The sequence below is a fragment of the Watersipora subatra genome, chromosome 1, assembly GCF_963576615.1.
Source record: "Watersipora subatra chromosome 1, tzWatSuba1.1, whole genome shotgun sequence".
Taxonomy (NCBI): domain Eukaryota; kingdom Metazoa; phylum Bryozoa; class Gymnolaemata; order Cheilostomatida; family Watersiporidae; genus Watersipora; species Watersipora subatra.
Genome location: NC_088708.1, coordinates 589,901 through 611,074, shown reverse-complemented (window position 1 = coordinate 611,074; position 21,174 = coordinate 589,901). Strand labels below are relative to the sequence as shown.

The following is a 21,174-nucleotide window of genomic DNA, read 5'->3' as shown; positions in this document are numbered from 1 at the left end:
ATCACTTGTTTCTCATTCAAATAGCATGAACACAACTGGGGGTTAACTCTGCAGCAGTCCTACCACAGCTGTAAATTATAAACAAATTGATAAGTACTTTATCAAAAAACAATACCTGCCATAGAATAAAACAAGTCTGGTTTGCTCTATGCATTTATTTTATTGTCCTTCAACTATTACCATGTATATAAGCCAGTACTTACAAAAGCTTAACAGACTATCTATCTGTATTTAGATGGCTGCGCTTTTGTACTGAACTTCTATTCAGCTTGTACTAAGCTTGTACGGTTAGCTACTTGGACATAGTAGCTCTGTTGATATCGGTGTGCGATCTCTGCAAGTGCAGCGCTCCGTGTTTCTTCACTCAAATAGGTAAAAGTATGAACTTAAAATGCTATAAAATAAAACATTGTTAAAAGCTGTGAGATAACACGATGTTTCTTGTTGGTCCTCCGGGTTCGCTTGCGCCTTATTGCCTAAAAGTACATTGAAAGAGATAGCAAGTACATCGAAAGAGATAGCAAGTACATTGAAAGAGATAGCAAGAAAATTGAAAGAGATAGCAAGTACATTGAAAGAGATAGCAAGTACATTGAAAGAGATAGCAAGTACATCGAAAGAGATAGCAAGTACATCGAAAGAGATAGCAAGTACATTGAAAGAGATAGCAAGTACATTGAAAGAGATAGCAAGTACATCGAAAGAGATAGCAAGTACATCGAAAGAGATAGCAAGTACATTGAAAGAGATAGCAAGTACATTGAAAGAGATAGCAAGTATTCCGCCTATAGCATAGCTGCAGCAATAACACAGCTACATTTCCCATCATATTTATAATCCTTAAAGGTTGACTTGCAACAAAATTCACATTACAGTTATTTGATAAGAAAAGATTCACCATGTCTTACTCTGTTGTATTGTAGGTGCAAAATAAGTGGAAATGTGATTACAATCTCTTAAAAACTCAAAAATGAACAGAAAATCGCAGCCACACGAGACCGCTGTAGTTTGGATTCTCTTTCCAAAACGGCTCAAATGTGATGTAGTTGTGAGAGATGGTTTCTGTTTACACTTTCCTGCAACCTTATTCATCGAAATATTTTCACAAATATACTTCACGCATTCAATAAAACCATGTCTATTGTTCTTACGCGTCTATTTTAACGTCATCGTAATGCTGTCTCTTTTAGCAGTGATATCTTATAACTTACCGTAAAAATTCATTTAATTTGTTAGCCTTAGTTTGAAGGAGTACCTATCATTGTCTGATAATCATGACGAGCCTGTTGGTCACTTGTGATAATCGAAAAGTGCTGCAGAAATTATTTGCGAAGTACTGGGTCACATGTTCAGATTACGACTTGCCGATTAGACCAAACCGAAACAAAACTGTAAAGTAGCGAGCATCTATATTAGATACGGGGTCTTCGGTAAAACCCGAAGTGTTTGTCCTAAACTAGTACTACGATAAGTTTTATATTGAGCTTTTTATTGTCCTTTGAATTCACGTGAGAACGTCACGTGACAAGACAATAACCAAATTTCATGGCTTCGTCATCGAAATAAAGAGCTTCCAACCTACGGTGGGTTTTGTTTTTGAGCTTTTAAGAGCTTGTAATCACATTTCCACATATTTTGCACTTACAACACAACAGAGTAAGACATGGTGAATCTTTTGATACCAAATAACTGTAATGTGAATTTTATTGCAAGTCAACCTTTAAAGATGTGCACCATTTTCCATGCAGACAAACTTGGAAAAGTTTATGAGCAGTGAGATTGAACTGATTAGGTATAATGTGGGACTGCCTGTACTTCTAAATACCTATACGGCAGCTGGCAGAGTAACAGATAGCAATCGTATGGATCAGGTACAGATAGTAATTGTACAGATGAGGTTCGGATATTAATCGTACAGATGAGGTACAGAAAGTAATGATACAGATGAGGAACAGATAGTAATTGTACAGATGAGGTTCGGATATTAATCGTACAGATGAGATAACGAGCTTGTGAGGGTACACTTGGGTTACAGTTAGTGTACATAGAATAGGGTGCTCAAATGTGGATATTCTGATGATTAGGAGTAGATATTGCGCTATCAAATATGGTAGACAGAAAGAACGCTAACAAACCATAAGTTTGACATTTGTTGTCAATAAGGTTACCATATTGTTCTGGTGAGTGCTAGCATATTCCGAGTATTGACATAAGAGATGCTAAAGGTTGTGGTAATACCACCCTTGATAAGTTAATCTTTTCACTCACATCTAAGTTTGCCCATCTAGCTGACATTTCTCTAAAGCTTGCTTCAAGTCAGCGATCTGATCTTCGACGTTCTCGATGCCGACACTCAGCCTGATCAATGTGTCAGGGATGCCATCTCCTCGCTGATAAGTATTACAAACAATTTTAATGTTCAGCAGTAAAGTGGGTGTAAGAGCTGCTCTGTTTATGAACATATTGCTGGGGAGAATACACACAGGCTGGCATCAGGAACCATTTATAACTGGTGCTTGTTGAGCTAACCTAGCTATTGCTGTCAATACACGGTGGACTTTGTGCAGAGAGATTCGTAAGTCTTGGGATAGAAAGCCTGTGGCTACGGTTTAAGTAATCTGACTAACAGTTTTTAAGTTTTAAAGAAATAATGCGTATCTAATATCGTGCAGAGCATCCGCAGGCTACCCACAGCCAACTAAATGACCGGAAGGGGAGTCTGTGAACAGTAGTCACCTTGGTTCATCCTATATTTAATAATTTTAATAGTTTTAAAGAGAATTAAACACTGAACAAGCGATGCATTGCGAATGGCATTATTATTAAGTTGAACATATTGGGCTACAGTTCCAACATAATTAAAAAAACTTCAATTTGAAATTTTTGTCTAAATGAGTAGTAGTACCTCCGTGCTCTCCTAATTTTGCGTCATTCATCAGACGGAAATAACAAAGTGTGGTGCAAGTCGACTGTTGTTTAAATAAGGTCTTCTTGATTTTATAATACGCAGGGAGAAGTTACATATTTTATTAGCTGTTGAATTTGTTTTTTTGTAGCTCCATTAGGAGCTGCCTGTAAAAATCCTAAAAATTACGTCGATTTTTCCATTTCAATGTTTGAATTTTTTAGCAGTCAAATTAGATCAGTTATATGATAATACCTAGGAAAATAGAGCACTGTATATCACAGACTCGGTGACATAGAGTAAGGATTTGATGCTAGGCTCATCGGGCAGGTATTCCAACAGAAGATATATAGTTTAGATTGGCATAAGCGTACCTCATCAGATGTAACTACGGTTTTGTTGTGCGTCATTGTGTTTGGGTGCTCTATCAGGCTCTCAACTCCTCCTAGTGATACAGAAAGTCTGAACAACTTTGTACTTTCTGCAAACCTCACTCCTTGTTCCTTGGTCTTTAGCTCGAGGGCGAGCATACCTCCAAACCCCTGCATAATAGTGAATAGAAGGTAATAGGGCTGCTCTGTCAATATTCCACAGGTAAGAACTGCATGCAGAAAAACAAAGGTTTTTATTTTTAAACCTGTTGCGAAGATATCTACTAAATATGCTAACTTATTTACTAAAAACAACATCATTGTAGTTGGGCAACATCATATTAGAGGATAGCCTGTCATACTTTCATTAAACTGGCAGCGATGGCATGCTGAGGATGACTTTCCAGCCCGATGTAGTGAACTTTTGTCACGAGTGGGTACTGTTCAAGGAACTTTGCAACAGCCAATGCATTCTCACTGTGCCTCTCAGTTCTACAAGTATTACAACACACTGCCTCATTTTCACCCAGATTCTTCTAGTGACATGCTGTCATACACATACCACCTAAGGAATCATGTGGCATGTTGTCATTGCATGTCATCAGAAGAGTATTGTGGCATGCTGTCATACACATGTCACCAGAAGAGTGTTGTGTCATGCTGTCATACACATGTCACCCGAAGAGTGTTGTGGCCCTCTGTCATACATATGTCACCAGAAGAGTGTTGTGGCCCGCTGTCGTACACATGTCACCAGAAGAGTGTTGTGGCCCGCTGTCATACACATGTCACCAGAAGAATATTGTGGTACGCTGTTATACACATGTCACCAGAAGAGTGTTGTGGCATGCTGTCATACACATATCACCAGAAGGGTGTTGTGGCATGCTGTCATACTCATGTCATCAGAAGAGTGTTGTGGCACGCTGTCAAGCACGTCACCAGAAGCGTGTTGTGGCATGCTGTCATACACATGTCACCAGAAGAGTGTTGTGTCCTGCTGTCATACACATGTCACCAGAAGAATATTGTGGTACGCTGTCATACACATGTCACCAGAAGAGTGTTGTGGCATGCTGTCGTACACATGTCACCAGAAGAGTGTTGTGGCATGCTGTCATACACATGTCACCAGAAGGGTGTTGTGGCATGCTGTCATACACATGTCACCAGAAGGGTGTTGTGGCATGCTGTCATACTCATGTTCAAGACAACATTCAGTTTACTTGTTTAGCATCACCGTGTTTTGTGATTAACTATGACACAGGTTGTATACAAAGTTCAGCCGCATTTCTGTGCTTTTCACCTGATTACGGAAGCTATACTATTTACATCTATTGTACATATGTTGGCTTTCGATGGCTGGGGTTTCAGATCTTGGCACTGGCAAGTGTTAGCAGAGTTATTGATAAGCGACTTACCGAACGTGTAGTGTTCGTAAGCTTCTCACCAACTGTGAGCTGTCAAAGGGTGACTGAGAGCTGCCTATGAAAACTCGCCAGGTCCTCAATTTCTCATAACGGTCAAGGTCGTTGAAACTGACACAGCCTGCGAGCATATCACTGTGCCCACAAAGGTACTTGCTGGCGCTGTGCATTACCACATCTACCCCGTAGTCTAGTGAGCGCTGTAATTACATGACGAGTCAAAGTAACACCCATTTACAAACAGATATAACAATTACATGACAAGTCAAAGTAACGCCCATTTACTAACAGATATAACAGTTTCATACAAATAAAGTTGAACCTGTTGATGAACAATTAGTTTATAACCTACAAGAATTGTGGGAGGTGTGAATGTTGAGTCAATGACAGTCATGATCTTCAACTCTTTGCCAATAGCCGCAAACTTTTTCACATCGAGAAAGTGCATCATGGGATTGCATAGAGTCTCTCCATACAACAGCGCTGTGTTTTTTTTCACCAGTTTTCGATATTGACTTTCATCCCCACCAGCGTCAGCGTAACTCACTTCTATGTTAAACTCAGAGAGCATGTTGTCAAGCACATAGGAAGTGCAACTGTAAAGTGGTGACTGTGCGACTACATGATCACCTGGCCTGAGGAAACACATGAGCGTGCTAGTGATGGCTGCCATTCCGCTGGGAAAAACGAGACTACCTTTGGCCCCCTCAGCTTGAGCGATAGTCATCTCCGCTTCATCCATGTTAGGGTTCCTCACACGCAAGTACCCAAACCCTTTCGACATCTGATCTACAAATCCAGCGCTAGACTCTGCCTTGTACATGGTTGTATGGTAGATGGGGGTAACCATTGGCCGGTTGTTGGTCCGCTCATTCTTCACAGTAAGAGCAACGAGTTTTGTGCCAATGCCCATCTCCGCGACATCCTTACCATTATAAAATGCCTGAGGCTCTGCAGGTTTGTTCATATCTGCTAGTTCTTTGATTTAAACTGTAAAAAACAGGTTGTGATCAGCTTTGCGCTCTAAGAGACGTTTTAACTTTGTGCATCCAGAAATGGTCTCAAACCAGTTCATACACAATGCAAGCTATTTTTCCAGAGCTTTCCTTACAAGGAACATGAGACAATGTCTCTTGGTATCGTTCAAACTCTTGTACAGAAGCGAAAGCAAATTGGAATATTCACTGCTGCAGGTAGATAAGAGGTTAATACAGGGATATTCACTGCTGCAGGTAGATAAGAGGTTAATACAGGGATATTTACTGCTGCAGGTAGATAAGAGGTTAATACAGGGATATTCGTTGCTGCAGGTAGATAAGAGGTTAATACAGGGATATTCACTGCTGCAGGTAGATAAGAGGTTAATACAGGGATATTCACTGCTGCAGGTAGATAAGAGGCTAAATTACAGGGATACTTACTGCTGCAGGTAGATAAGAGGCTAATACAGGGATATTCACTGCTGCAGGTAGATAAGCAAAACTGAGCTAATTTCTTTGTGGCTCGTCTGAGTTGCGAGAACTTTTTAAGAAAGATACCCATCGTGTCACCCACACCCTAATTCTCTGTTCTATGTTGCTTAAATTGATCCAACACACGCAGCTTGCGCTTTGTGTAACTTTGTGTAACTTTCAGTTGAGTATGGAACTCTTCCCGCTGTTCGCAGCTGAGAGTAAAAACACTCCCATAAGGCCAAAACCCTCCGCGTAACCGGGGTGTCAGTGGTAGCATTTTAATTGCTCTAATCAGTCGCATATGTCTCCCGCACGCAAGCCTCCTTCCATAGTTTAAATGTCTAGTCCCTTACTATCTGACCCACGCCTTTTGTCTTCACCTGCCTTTTGTCTTCACCTGCCTTTTGTTTTCACTTACGCCAAAAGTATTAATCTTGTATGTGCCATAACACAATAAAGCCCACATCACAGTTTTGCTTTTAGTCGAAAGTTTCACCTCAATGAAAGATCACTCGCTTTTTATGCTGTTATGTTACACTGTAGACACGTACTCTACTTTCTTGATCGTCTGTATGGAGTTGACGAATAATTAAAGTTTTACCGTCAAATCCAAGTTTATAAACACATTTACATTAGCAAATCGGTCACAGATACATTTGTAGATTTGTAATCTAATCACAACCCATGCTAGACACAACAACCTGCTTAGGTTGGTTTTGTAAGTTTAAGCTACATTTTCATCAAGAGAAGAAAACTACTTGTTTTTCTGATAGACTGCCTATCGCAGTATTAACAAGTGAAATAAAAGTTCCTCTTTTTCTGGTCACCAGTTAAGCAGCCAGAGGTATGTTAGGAACCTTGCCCGCTAGTGCAGTCAAAAGCAAAGTGAAAACATGCAAAGTGTGTAGAATGAACAGCTGCTCTATCTTGATGCTGCAAATCGTACCATTTTATTGGAAGCTGATAAACAGAGAAGAGCGCTTTCTTCAATAAATAAAAATGTTTGTATGAAACCTGCGTGAAGGGAAGCGGCAAGCCACTCATAAAATCTATGTGAAATCCTGGCACGGTTAGACAAACAGCAGATGTAAAAATAATAACAAATTTTTCTTTAAATATTTTGGTTTATTATACGGTGACATGAAGATGACAATGATACGAGTAAAGATCTTTATTATTAAGAGTTTTTCAGCAAAAATTAAAATATCGTTGAATAGTCATGCTGTTGAAGTAGGGGGCTGATGAGTAGCATAAGTAACTGAAAGCTTTAATTCTAACACAATGTTAAAAGTTAAACGTGTTTTAGTACGTATATACATAATAAACTAATTATTGAACGGCAAATAAGGTTGCCGAATATTTATGTATTTGTTTTACCATGGCGATTTTCGGTAGACAAACTATTTGTATTTTTAAAACATTTTCAGCAAATTTATCAGCATTTCCTAAAACTTTTATACATGTAATATTCAGTTTTCACATTTCCTTTGATAAAGCCTGGAATCAGTGTGATATGACAACATGGCATGATAACAACATGAAGACCGGAAAATAGATTGATTCGAATAGATATGGTAGCGAGGGAATAATATTCCTAGCAAAATTATACTTGAAATAGGCCTTTATGTTGGTTTATCATAACTTTAACAAGTGACTAAAATAAGATTATCTAGAAAATATTTTGAAAAGTAATGCATATACATGTAGGTACTCTTGTCCTTTTTGTCCGCTTCACATTTTATGATAATAACCATTAAGAAAGCATTTCTTGTTAAAATTTCAAGTTCGTATCCTAAATATGTTTGTGCTGATTGTAATTTTTGCTTACATCCCACACACATACCCACATCCCACACACATACCCACATCCCACACACATACCCACATCTCACACCCAAACGCCCAACATCTCACACCCAAACGCCCAACATCTCACACACATGCATGCACGCACACACACGAGTACACAAGCGCATACACACGTGCAAACGCATGCATACACACACACCTACACACGTCTTTTTTACCCATGTCACATACTCATTCGATGTACCGACATCCCACACACACACACACCACGCCATCTTACAAAAATATTACCCATACATACCTGAGGGGTCCTAATGCCTTCGACAGTTAGAGGACCAGTAAAGACAGTGAGACTAGAACTTCTTGGTGTGCTTGTAGCTCTAGATATGACTGCTATTCATTCAAATTAGCTGAAAACCCGCGTGCAGAGAGTGAGGCTACAGACCTGTGCGTGCAGAGGGTGAGGAGAAACATATGCTTGTTATTGAGTTTAATTGACAATCAATTGAAATGTCTTAGTCAAGGCGTGGCTATTGTTCCCTTCTATTTGTTAACTCTCTATGAATTGTGTAAAGATTTACAACTATCGAGCGATGTTACTGCAAGTAAACAAAAAACATTCTATGAGACTACTTTTTAGTCCCTTTTGTTTGAGGAGTCGTCACCTCCTCTTCACACATAGAGTTTCTTCATACATACATACATACATGTACATCCTGAACTATTAAGTTTAAAAAATGAGCTAAGAACTAAACCTTGTAGCGAACCTTTGATGGTTTGTATGAAACATACAGTACCAAATGTATCCACTAACCTGTACGAAATATACAGTACCAAATGTATCCACTAACCTGTACGAAATATACAGTACCAAATGTATCCATTAACCTGTACTAAACATACCGTACCAAATGTATCTACTAACCTGTACTAAACATACAGTACTAAATTTATCTACTGACCTGTACTAAACCTACAATATGCAATGTATCTACCAATCTGTACTAGACATACAGTGCTAAATGGGTCCGCCAACCTGTACTAAATTGTTTTTACTTTTTGTACTCTCTTTGACGTAAGGTAATTGTCACATTCAGTTTTTGTCAAAAAATTAACTTTTTTTCCATAGCAGGAAACTATTTACTCATATCTATTGCACTTTCACTATATAATTAGCTGATACTAAAAATTAAAAGTCAACGTACAATAATTTCTTCTTACCAACTACATGTATATGCTAGACCTGACAAGCTACTTTGTGACTCACAACTTTCTGTACTTAAGTTGGTTATTAACAAATTTGCTGCTATGAACCTTTATTAATGGTTTACTGTTGATACTGGTTATCAATCCTTTTCTCCACTTTTTATTTCTGTGAAACTCATTAAATATATTATGGTATTGGGACATCTTACAACGATATTTGTTTTTCTCAGTTTTTCCACAGTTTTAGCCACAATTATTCATGAACTCTGTGTGATTATATTTATACATCTAAAAAGCTACGAATTATTGATCCCATAATTCTTGCACCACATTTGACTGAGTGCATGTCAAATACTGTAGATATACACATCATATAAGCTAGACACTTATGGAAGGGAGCAAGATATAGGAGAACAAGTTTAAGACAAAGTTCACACGGTATTGCCAAATATTTCAGCTAGTTTATAATTGTTGACAAGGAATGCTTAACTGAATTGCCGGCTTGTTTGCCAGCCAGGCTTTAATAAACACTGGCAGAGTGCCAGTGGTTATTGGCCAGTGCCAGAGGCAACCATAATAGTCTCAATTGAACTCGGAGCTTTCCTAACACATAGATGTTTTAATTTAGCAAACAACCATGGAAGTTTTTAAACAGAAAACTAGGTAACTTGTATCTTCCGAGTCCAATTAAGAGTCTAATTAATTGAATGTGAAAAAGGCAGGAAGTTTCTTCCCTTGAAGACTGATTGATAAACTCAATAGAGTGCTGTGTTAAATGTTTAAAGCAATACTCAAGTTCAAAACAAAGTCTTTAGAGGTCAGAGAGCTGGAAGAGCTGTGAATATACTAATGACAGAGTCTTTGCTGCCACAGTAAAGTCGAGATAATTTTATGGGAACTTCAAGATGTTCAAAATAACTGCTCAAAATGGAACTGACTACACACAAAATCTTTGACATAAAAAGGTCGCAAATTTACTTGTTCTCTCTTCTATAAACCTTCAAAGTAACAAAATTTGTTTTATCCAAGAGAAGAAGATAACTTCAGTTAGAGAAGAAGATAACTCTAGTTAACCATAGATAGAAGGAATTAGCAGGCTGCAATGTGAAGATGGCATTTTTAAAAGACGCTAAATAGTGTGAGAAACTAAAATAAAGTTTTCGGCTAACGGATTGGCATAGTTCGCGACTCACTTGTCTAGCTGACATTTGTTCTTTACGTCTAAGCGTAAAGAAGCAGATTCAGGCTTCTCCAGTGATTTTATGTAAGTTACTCTGAATATACAACGGTTCCAATGATTAGCATTACCTGATGTGATGTAATTTGGGTCAATCCTACAAACCAAAGATTTATTAAACGTTATAACTGCTGACTAAACGCGGAGCCTAAATTTACAGAAAATTTATCAGGATTGCAGTCTTTAGAGTGACTGGGCTGAGGTCAATAAATTGATATACTCATGTTTGGACTGTCGCCCGTAATGAATGTAAGTATTAGTTATAGACGGACACTTGATACAGTTGTAACACTTCTGGCATATTAAACCTTAACAATTTCATTGGGTGGACTGGTCTTTGTTGTCGCTTATAGAGTCAAAGACTAGAAGTTTTCTGTTTGTGAATGAACTTATGTGAACACGCTGCCATAATTAGTGTTAGAAGTCTATTTCCTTTGAAACTCCTTACAGTATGTCACAGTAAATGCTGATGCTGTCTCATGCTGTTGCAAGGTGCAAGACCCTCCCAATGTCGCTGTTAGGTGTTTAATACACTCACTGGGACTACAGAAAATGTAAGATATCTGATATATTAGCTGCGTAAAGCATGGATCATTGACAAAGTATGCAAAAAATCAAAAAACTTGCAGAAGCCTGTGAGCTAATATAATAGCATCAACCAGAATAAGAGAGAAAAACTCCTGAGAGTCGCACTTTTCGAGTTCTTTTGTGATCAATTGTGATTTTCAGAGCTTTTCGACCATCAAAGGGTTTTTTGGATTTTTCATGGCGAAGAGAGTTCTCCTAACATAAAGGCTGTCTTCAGTTTATACTCTTCGATTCAGTTCACATTTAGCGACTCGCCAAGCAGACATCAGATAGTCCCAGTCTGCATAAATACCCTCAAGTTGTCTCTCCTGCTGCTGATTAAAGGCTTCTCGAGCATGCATCACCCTCCCATTGTTGAATGCTAAAATGTCTCCTAGAAAATATCAGACGTGACAAGAGTATTTAATGTGACCCACTTATTTACATGTGACCCACTTATTTAATGTGACCCACTTATTTACATGTGACCCACTTATTTACATGCACTGCGAGTATAATAATCAACACAAGTCTCTCAACGATCTTGATCAATCTTGTAGCTGAACGCTTTTTATGATTTTTATGTCTTAACAAAAGAAATCTTTGGTCAATCTTTTCTCGGTTCACAACTAACCTGGGGAGGACTTAATTAGTATAGAGTGCTGCTCAAGGATACTCCAATAATGCCTGAAGGCCTCGTACCACGACTCTATGACTTCCACGGGCTGGTTAAAGGAAGAGCAACGCACTTCGGCGGCGAAACGACAGAGAGATGGAAGACCAGTTCTTGGATCTTCTCTAAAATATCAAAACATAAATAATATACCATAATAGCTCACAAGAATGCGTAATATACTGAATTAAAGTTATTACTGTAGTTGTATATGCTTACTGTAACCACATAAAGCTGTACAAATTCAGGAGGTTCTAAACTCTGAATACATTGTATTAAGGCAGTAAGTTGACTGCTATGAGGTAGTATTGATGAAGATATGTCACACTGTTGCTATGAGCACGTCGGGGTGATCATCATATTTAAGTTTTTCTGGTCTGATTAAGATATCGTAGGCATTTTTTCCTTCTGTTCCTTAAAGGAGAGCATACACCCCTTCTTGTAGCATCTATTCTGCTTACACGCCTCTTGTAGCATCTATTCTGTTTACACCCCCTTTTGTAGCCTCTATTCTGTTTACACCCCTGTTGTAGCATCTATTCTGCTTACACCCCCTCTTGTAGCATCTATTCTGTTTACATCCCCTCTTGTAGCATCTATTCTGCTTACACGCCTCTTGTAGCATCTATTCTGCTTACACCCCTTCTTGTAGCATCTATTCTGCTTACACGCCTCTTGTAGCATCTATTCTGTTTACAACCCTGTTGTAACATCTATTCTGCTTACACACCTCTTGTAGCATCTAGTCTGCTTACACCCCCTCTTGTAGCATCTATTCTGCTTACACCCCCTCCTGTACCATCTAGTCTGCTTACACCCCCTCTTGTAGCATCCATTCTGTTTACACCCCTGTTGTAGCATCTATTCTGCTTACACGCCTCTTGTAGCATCTATTCTGCTTACACGCCCTCTTGTAGCATCTAGTCTGCTTACACCCCCTCTTGTAGCATCTATTCTGCTTACACCCCCTCTTGTAGCATCTAGTCTGCTTACACCCCTTCCTGTAGCACCTAGTCTGCTTACACCCCTGTTGTAGCATCCATTTTATTCCAATCTAGAGTGAAGTATCTTTCCTTTACCCTCAATTCCTTAGAGTAGAGTATTCTCACAAAATCCCTAAGCCTCTATTTCTTAAACTAGTGAATATAACTTCATCTTAGCCTCTATTCTGAGGATAAGAACAAACACTTCATATCTTAGCCTCAGTTCCTTAACCAATTGTAAAGCTGCTACGTACTGATAGGAAGCGAAGCCATACTGATCAAAAACTTTCTACTAACTGAATTATTGGAGCTCTGTTACAGATGAACCAGTCATGGGAGCCTCTGTATCGCTTTATGAATTGAAAGTCCACTTCTACACTACTCAGGACTCTGTAATATTCTGGGTTTTCCTTCTTCAGTAGTAAAGCAGCTTTGAGAGCATCAGAAAGCTTGTTTTCTCCTCCATCTGCAGATTGCACGAGACAATGTAGAAGCTGCAGCTACAAGTTAAGTCTGATTAAAGTTTTCTAAAAAAATCTGTTCTAAAAATGCATTTCAATATATCTTACACACCCAACGGCCAAACATAACACAGTTACGGGAAGAATGATACAAACAAATATGATGTACATTCAATCGCACAATTCCTATCTGTCTTATTGCAGACGGTAAGGAATTGTTGCGATGTCTTTAGATACATGTGATTGCAAAATGGCGCTTGAGAGTGATACATAGCAACAGTACATAGCACCAGTACATAGCAACAGTACATAGCAACAGTACATAGCAACAGTACATAGCAACAGTACATAGCACCAGTACATAGCAACAGTACATAGCAACAGTACATAGCAACAGTACATAGCAACAGTACATAGCAACAGTACATAGCAACAGCACATAGCAACAGCTCATATCAAAAATACTTTTCAATGATACAAATTTGTGGTAGTTAGTGATGATGCTCAGCTAAAGTAACTAGCCATTACAAGTTCACAAACCTTTTTTTGGTTGCAACACACGATACATATTAGATTTGTACAATATTTAAATGTTGTGTAATCCATCCATATTTCTTATCTTCCATACTGGAAATAACAGTCTCTGCAGGTGACAATTCTATTTACCAATCATACCAGTGTATGACATATTAGGGTACAGGCATATCCACCAGTCACACCATTGTACAGGCAGGCGCATAATCATTTATGTAACAATATCCACTACTCATACCTGCTGAGAAGTTCTAAACAATAGCGATGCTAAGTACAGGGGACAGACAACTCCTAACCTGTTGAGGCTTGACCAGGTAGGGCATGTCTATGTGCAGCTCTAGTTTTTTGCTTGAGTTGGGTAAATCTTTACTTGTTGGTATATTCTTAATAACCCACTCGCCATCCGAGTAGTGTGTGCTCTGATGTTTGGCTTTTATTTCTCTTAAAAACTCAACAAGGCAGTGTCGGGGAGGCGCATCTTTGATAACGTATGCTCCATCTCGAATGAGTGTTTCCGTGAACTCAACAATTTTTGCTGGATCTCGCAAAATCTAAATACAAAGACTAAGTTGTGATGATGAATGATCAAATGCTAGTTGACTTTCTTACTTGTTTATAGTTGTATTATGTCCATTAATATGCTGCTATAAATATATAGTTGATGGTTGAGTTGAACACAAAGTAATCGCGAGTTGACTTTGTGTCAGGCTCTATTCAAAAGCAATCTTTAGATCTGCTCTACACGCTGTCGGTATAGCAGATCAAAACGCTCGCGCAAAAACAGAAAGAGTAAATATTGAGCTGCGAAAGAGCGTCAGCAAAATGGCATCACGGCAGCATTAATAAATAGAAGTCTAAACACTTTGCTCTCTCTTTAGATAAACATGTTTATCCAACTACAGAATTGGATGCGTACGTTAGACTTAGGACTCTCTGAAAACTTACATCATCATATCGACCAGTTTTTATCTCTTCTGGTTTCGTAATCGTCCAAGGGGTCTCCTGCACCTCACAGTACATCTTCAATAGTCGATCTTCTGTTGCAGCTCGCTCAAGCCTGCGTCTGTAGAGCCACTCAGCTTCATACACACTTTTATGCCCATCCTCCCAATCAATGCATAGACTCTCAGGCTAACAAATAACGCAAAGGCTATTTTTGTCATTAATATTTTGTTTTCTTACTTAATGTGCTATTATGTTCTTTTTTAAATATATTCAATGCTGCTGGTTACCAGAACCGTCCCATTTTGACAACGAATAAAATTCTCTTCTAAAAAGGACTGAAGAAAAGGAATCTGTAATATTACGCATGTAAGAGTTTCTGCTGCACATACATCAACATACCTGAGATGAAATGTTTGCAACACTAGAGGCAGCGGCGAGCAGTTGTTCAAACAAAGTCAGCCGTGAGTTAACACTTGGGCTAAAGCACTTCTCGCAAGGGCAACAGTCCCGCAGAAGCATCATTGGATAAATACTGTCTCCACTGCTGTCACTCCAGGAAACCCTCACTCTAGACTTCTCTATCACCTCACATTGTTTAATAGTCGCTTGCGCCTTTCCAATGAGAAGGTCTATAGAAAGAGGCTCACCTGCCATGGTAGCTGGTTCGACTGCTCAGGATAAGGCGAATGTCCCAACTGATGCCTGGCAGTTTATTGCAAGCAAATGTTTGAGAATGTTGATATGAAGAGCAAATATATCTGCATCTGGATAAGCACTTGTTTAATCAAACTGTCCACCAAAAATGTAAAAAGTCAAAACTGTTTAACTTGCCTGTTACATAGAATACTATTATATAAAGTCCAACTTCTTTGGCTGAGAAAACAACTTAAAAAATATAAATTGAAACTAAAATTCTGACATACTAAGAAGTGCGGAGAAGCTAAGGAGAGGTATTGGAAGGTACCAAATGTATTCAATGTTATGGCGGTGAGAATATGCTGCGCCCAGGCATTGCAAACAGCAGTAGTTGAACTTTGTATGTAAACATACCTCAACTTTATTGTCCGCTGACATAAGCCTGCTACTGCATGGCATGCTGGGATAGCTGCAGCCCATAAGAACTGCTTGACTATTTTTCTCACTAATAAAGAATAATAATAATAAAGAATAAACTGTTTCTCAAATTTTATCACTAAAACTTTGCAGTATTAAATAAGACAGTCGCTAGAAGGAAGGAGCCCATCAATGTATGTATAGGGTGAAAGTCTTGTTTATTGCCTCACATTATTAAGAGTTACAGGCAAAGAAATGCCTGTTCAGTGTCCAGCAGCCCTGCCCTCTCCTACTGTCGCGGGTCTTCCGCTCTACCTGCTCTATCCTGCCCTTCCTGCTTTCTCATACTTTCTTTTCATTTTATCTGATATTCCCTACTCCTACCTATTTCCCAATGCTTTTTCCGCTAACAACTACTCCCCCTAGCTTTTACTCGCTCTCCCTGTTAGCCTCTGTTCTCCCCATCTTCTTGAAAGCTCACCTGTTCACTTGAACTATCTGTCGTCTTCCTTGTTCACAACCGTAGTCCTAGTTTCAATTTCCTACTCTTTACTCGTCTCTGTCACCTCCGCTACAGACCTGCTTTTCTCCACTTCAACTCGCTCTCCTTGCTAGCCTCAGCTCTCCCAACCCTCAACAGCTCACCTACTCGCACCCATACAATGCAAAGAAATACATGACTTCTTCCAGAAACAAGCAATGAGATGCACAGAAATTATCCGAAATTAAGATGAAGATATCAGTGGAGATGCTCACCCTTCCATAGAGAATAATCCACTGCTATGCTCGTAGGTAAAAGTGTGATAGCAAGTGCTTGCAGGTCATATATGCTAGTGAGCCTGTGCTTGCAGGCCTTATGGGCTAGTAATCATAATAGCCTTTTCCTATACACAAAGGCTTTATTGATTCTAACAGAATGAATTGCTAAGGATTAGAGAGAAGGCTATGCGTTAACATGCCAGTTCACCATGCAGGTCCACTGTACAAGTCTGCAAGCAAAATGTGTAACACTGAAACAATTCTTTAGAAAAAAAACTCTTACAACCGAAATGGTGAGCTCATGGCTGCGGTACTTAAATGGCAATAGCGCTGCAATGTTCAAAATGCATGCTGCAAGCCTAATAGACTATTATTGTTCATACTCTGTTTACAATAGATTCACCCTGTTTGCAATGAGTGTACCCCGTTTTTAATAGATGTACCCTGCTTGTAAAATAGGTAATTTGTTTGCAATAAATGTATGCTGTTGTAATAGATGTATCCTGTTTGTAGTAGATGTGCTCTGTAAGCAATATATTTCAGTTTATAATAGAAGGTACCAGTTTATAATAGAAGGTACCAGTTTATAATAGAAGGTACCAGTTTGTAATAGAAGATACCAGTTTATAATAGAAGGTACCGGTTTATAATAGAAGGTACCAGTTTGTAATAGAAGATACCAGTTTATAATAGAGAGTACCAGTTTGTAATAGCAGGTACCAAACTGTGAAATGCGGTACTATAGGTGCTCAGTTTGTTATAGAGGAACTGAGTTTGATATAAAGTTACTCAGTTTGTTTAGAAGTGTTCAGTTTGCTATAGAGGGACTCAGTTTGTGATTAGAAAACTGCTTACTATAGGAATACTCCATTTGTTATATACAAGTTGGTGCATAGCCATTTAACTTATACTTATCTGTCTGTTCATACACATACCAACTTATCCTCTCATGTTCACTATACTTATCTGTCTGTTCACACACATACCAACTTATCTTCTCATGTTCACTATACTTATCTGTCTGTTCACACACATACCAACTTATCCTCTCATGTTCACTATACTTATCTGTCTGTTCATACACATACCAACTTATCCTCTCATGTTCACTATACTCATCTGTCTGTTCACACGCATACCAACTTATCCTCTCATGTTCACTATACTTATCTGTCTGTTCACACGCATACCAACTTATCCTCTCATGTTCACTATACTCATCTGTCTGTTCACACACATACCAACTTATCCTCTCATGTTCCCAAGTTTTTCAATCAAGAAGTGCTACATGTAGGTGGACTTTACAGCATCAGTATACAGCACCTTAGTCATGCATGTGGCATGTTTTACCTGCTGAAGTTTTAACAAAAGCTCTCTGAAAACAGAGACAAATAGTAGAGTCAAGGTGTTTGAAACTTTGTATGGAAAAACAAGCTATGCATACATGTTTTAGTTTGATATGAGGTTTTATTTACATAAAATCATCCATAGAAAAGGAGGTAGAATCCAACAAAAAGGCAGTTATAACAACATTCACCTTACAAACACCATTGGCCTGCAAAGACAAATACAACAAAGACAATGACAAAAGGTGGTCTGAGAAAGATTATGGCCAAGAACTCAGATATATAATTACACCCTGATAAGAAGCATGAAATGAGAGCACATGGTAGCAGCTCTGGCCACGTGATATAAAATGAAAGGGCAGTTGAAAGACCATCTTTATCAGTTACATTCTGTTTATTAAAGAATAACCAATTGATTGCATAAGTATAATGAGTTTCAGCTTTAGACCGAGTCTACAGTTGAAACAGTACAAGAATAAGGAAGGACAACTCCTACCCAGTCTTTGGTGCTAACTGCTGACCCTTGAAGAATCAGATATAAGATACTGTCTGTCTACACGCTCTCGTGCCACCTTTGTTTTATATGCCAGCCTCGCCTTGTTTACAGGTGGACCTGAGTTAACGGGTAAAGCTAGATTATGACATGATACTCCAGTAAAAAGGAATGTATTCTATTACAGTGGAATTCCAATAAATGATGAGTGGTGGTGAATGATTTGCAAGTTCAAACAGAAAGCCACCCTTCCATTGTGTGAAAGACATGCAAACAATCAGTGATAACCAACTTACCAATAAAACTCAGTAGAACTGGCAGAAACACCAAACCATGCAGAAGACCAAAGGTGACAATTCCCACATACATCCGGAAATAGAAAACGACGAATATCTGTGAATCCGCGAAGGCCAGCACAGCCACACCCACGATTTTTGTGAAGGTGATTCCACTCAGGACCTTTAAAGTGCAAAATAATGTTGGACTGTTGCAGCAATTCAGTTGTTGTATGCAGGCAATTCTCAGCCATTACTGGACATACGATAAGGATAACATGTTAATGTGAAAGTACGCACCGAGCTACCCATGTTAGCGAGAGCGTCCTCCGCTCTCTCTAGTCTTGTCCTCTCTGAACTCAACGCAAAGGATCTGATTATATGGGAGCAAAATTCCACAGAAATGCCAATGGTCTGCAAATGGGAAGAATATCCTAATGCCAAACATGCTTAGGATGTTTTTTTTCATATATAAGCTATATACATATATATATAGCTATATATATATATAGCTAGAATAATTTAAAAGAAGATAACAATTTTGACTATTATATTTACACTACTAATAGTTTCGTGTTAAAAACACACCTGATGAGTGTTTTTAACACGAAACTATTAGTAGTGTAAATATAATAGTCAAAATTTTTATCTTCTTTTAAATTATTCTATATGCACTGCCTTTATGGCATTGAGCACTTTTTAGTCAGAAGATTTCCACTAGATATATTAGTATATATATAGCTATATATATTAGCTGTATTTAACAACAACATATTTGATAAGGTCCCATAGTTCCTCTGTGAGACAACTACACAGAATTAGTCTAGAGACAGTATGATTCCTAGTGAAACTGCAGATAATCAATTCCTACTACTCATAGACATATATAAGTAAATATATGTAAATATAAGCGCATACAGGTAAGTATCATTGCAGGTATCACTGATAAAAATAGAGGCTGATGTACGTACCATGACGAGGTTGACGAGTGAGACAGCGTTGAGACTAATGTTCCACAGGTACATGAGGCCAAACATACTGTTCACTATCAGCGCTATAGTGACGACAGCGATACACGCTGACCAAAGGTCAAGGCCAAGAAGAAGAAATGTGACGACAAACACAGCGGCTAAACATATACCGAGATTCTGCCAGGTCTGTTTCTGTACGTAGAGATACTGCTCATAGTAGACATGCCAGACACTGCAATAAGATTGCAGTAATAGCCTAGCAATAGCATTGGGTACCAAACACCAGGTTTCTGCTCTAACACACAACATAGCTAACTGATTTACTTTGATCGAATATAATAAAACGCACCTGTATGGGAAGACCTCAATATTCGTACAGCTAGCACAGCTATTCCGCATGGTAACCTGAATATCAGAGGCGAGATTGAGGGAGAAGTTAAGGGCATCAATATATTGCTGATCTTTAGTGAGCACAGAGTGGTATGTCATATAGTACGTGTCCTGTACTTGGTTATGCATGTATGTGCCGTTATACTTCACTCCAGCACCGTATGCAGCGTGTCCTCTGAAAGTTAACAGACCAATTAGTGCTTTAGACTACATTAAACATGCAGTTTATTGAATGGCTAAAGGTAGGAGATAATAACCGGTCTCAGAAGAGCTCCACAGTCCTCTGGTAGGCACTGAGGAAAAACAAGAATGCTTAGTAGCAAGGAACAGACCATTTAGCCAATGGCAACAGACCATATTAGCCAATGGCAGCAAATCATATTAGCCAATGGGAACTAACCATATTAGCCAATGGTAGCAGACTATTTTAGCCAATGGGAGCAGACCATATTAGCCAATGGCAGCAGACCATATTAGCCAATGGCATCAGACCATATTAGCCAATGGCAACAGACCATATTAGCCAATGGCAACAGACCATATTATCCAACGAATAAATTAATCTACTAGCCTTTGACTAAGATGATTGTGACCCCGCAATGGTGATAAGTGCTAACTTATTCATACTTGCTTTTCTCTAGCCACAAATATTTAGCTTCTGGTCTATTAGTAAATTTATAATGAAATTATAAAAATTATTACACCTACCTAATCAACCTACGATTCAGACAGTCATCAACAAATAGAAAAAAACATGCAATAAAAAATTGTGAAACTCAACTGAACACAAAGGATATACTGTACTGTATTATACTGAGTGCATATACAAAGGATATACTGTACTGTATTATACTGAGTGTATATACAAAGGATATACTGTACTGTATTATACTGAGTGTATATACAAATGATATACTGTACTGTATTATACTGAGTGTATATACAAAGGATATACTGTACTGTATTATACTGAGTGTATATACAAAGGATATACTGTACTGTATTATATTGAGTGTATATACCACAACCCAATATAACAAGTATAGTTATTATACTATTGACCTCCCACAGCAGTGTGAACTGCGCTTGATGACAACCGACAGACAGCTGATGGAAAAAAGAAAAGAGCATAGGGTTTGACTTGGAGTAACTTGATTGAGGAAACATACCGAGGACAGAATGAGACGTAAAGAGACATAAAGAGACATGACTCACCCCTTAATACGGAGGACAGAATGAGACATAAAGAGACATGACTCACCCCTTGATACGGAGGACAGAATGAGACATAAAGAGACATGACTCACCCCTTGAT

At 38.6% G+C, this 21,174-nt stretch overlaps 3 protein-coding genes across 3 annotated transcripts in view; all 3 read right to left on the bottom strand.

Moving 5' to 3' along the window:
* Positions 1 to 149: 149 nt before the first annotated feature.
* LOC137404808 (cystathionine beta-lyase-like) lies at positions 150 to 8,418 on the bottom strand. The gene is made up of 7 exons (XM_068091042.1): positions 8,268 to 8,418; positions 5,056 to 5,693; positions 4,698 to 4,903; positions 3,639 to 3,768; positions 3,280 to 3,447; positions 2,269 to 2,390; positions 150 to 476 (listed from the first exon to the last, which is right to left on the bottom strand). Exons 2-6 carry the CDS (start codon positions 5,668 to 5,670, stop codon positions 2,271 to 2,273), a joined length of 1,239 nt encoding a protein of 412 aa, XP_067947143.1. The 5' UTR covers positions 5,671 to 5,693; positions 8,268 to 8,418; the 3' UTR covers positions 150 to 476; positions 2,269 to 2,270.
* Positions 8,419 to 10,973: 2,555 nt separating this feature from the next.
* LOC137409498 (gamma-butyrobetaine dioxygenase-like) lies at positions 10,974 to 16,428 on the bottom strand. Its single transcript, XM_068095568.1, has 8 exons — positions 16,382 to 16,428; positions 16,107 to 16,270; positions 14,972 to 15,274; positions 14,573 to 14,758; positions 13,924 to 14,178; positions 12,930 to 13,132; positions 11,611 to 11,774; positions 10,974 to 11,370 (listed from the first exon to the last, which is right to left on the bottom strand). The coding sequence occupies exons 3-8, from the start codon at positions 15,224 to 15,226 to the stop codon at positions 11,216 to 11,218; spliced, it is 1,218 nt and encodes a 405-aa protein (XP_067951669.1). The 5' UTR covers positions 15,227 to 15,274; positions 16,107 to 16,270; positions 16,382 to 16,428; the 3' UTR covers positions 10,974 to 11,215.
* Positions 16,429 to 17,837: 1,409 nt separating this feature from the next.
* LOC137410608 (NPC intracellular cholesterol transporter 1-like) overlaps positions 17,838 to 21,174 on the bottom strand; it is a 31,843-nt gene continuing 28,506 nt past the window's right edge. Inside the window, exons 23-27 of the mRNA XM_068096052.1 lie at positions 19,819 to 20,034; positions 19,470 to 19,701; positions 18,799 to 18,912; positions 18,520 to 18,682; positions 17,838 to 18,343 (exon numbers count right to left, since the gene is read on the bottom strand). Of these exons, the coding sequence (XP_067952153.1) occupies positions 18,240 to 18,343; positions 18,520 to 18,682; positions 18,799 to 18,912; positions 19,470 to 19,701; positions 19,819 to 20,034 (829 nt within the window). The 3' untranslated portion in view covers positions 17,838 to 18,239. The remainder of the gene's footprint in view (positions 18,344 to 18,519; positions 18,683 to 18,798; positions 18,913 to 19,469; positions 19,702 to 19,818; positions 20,035 to 21,174) is intronic.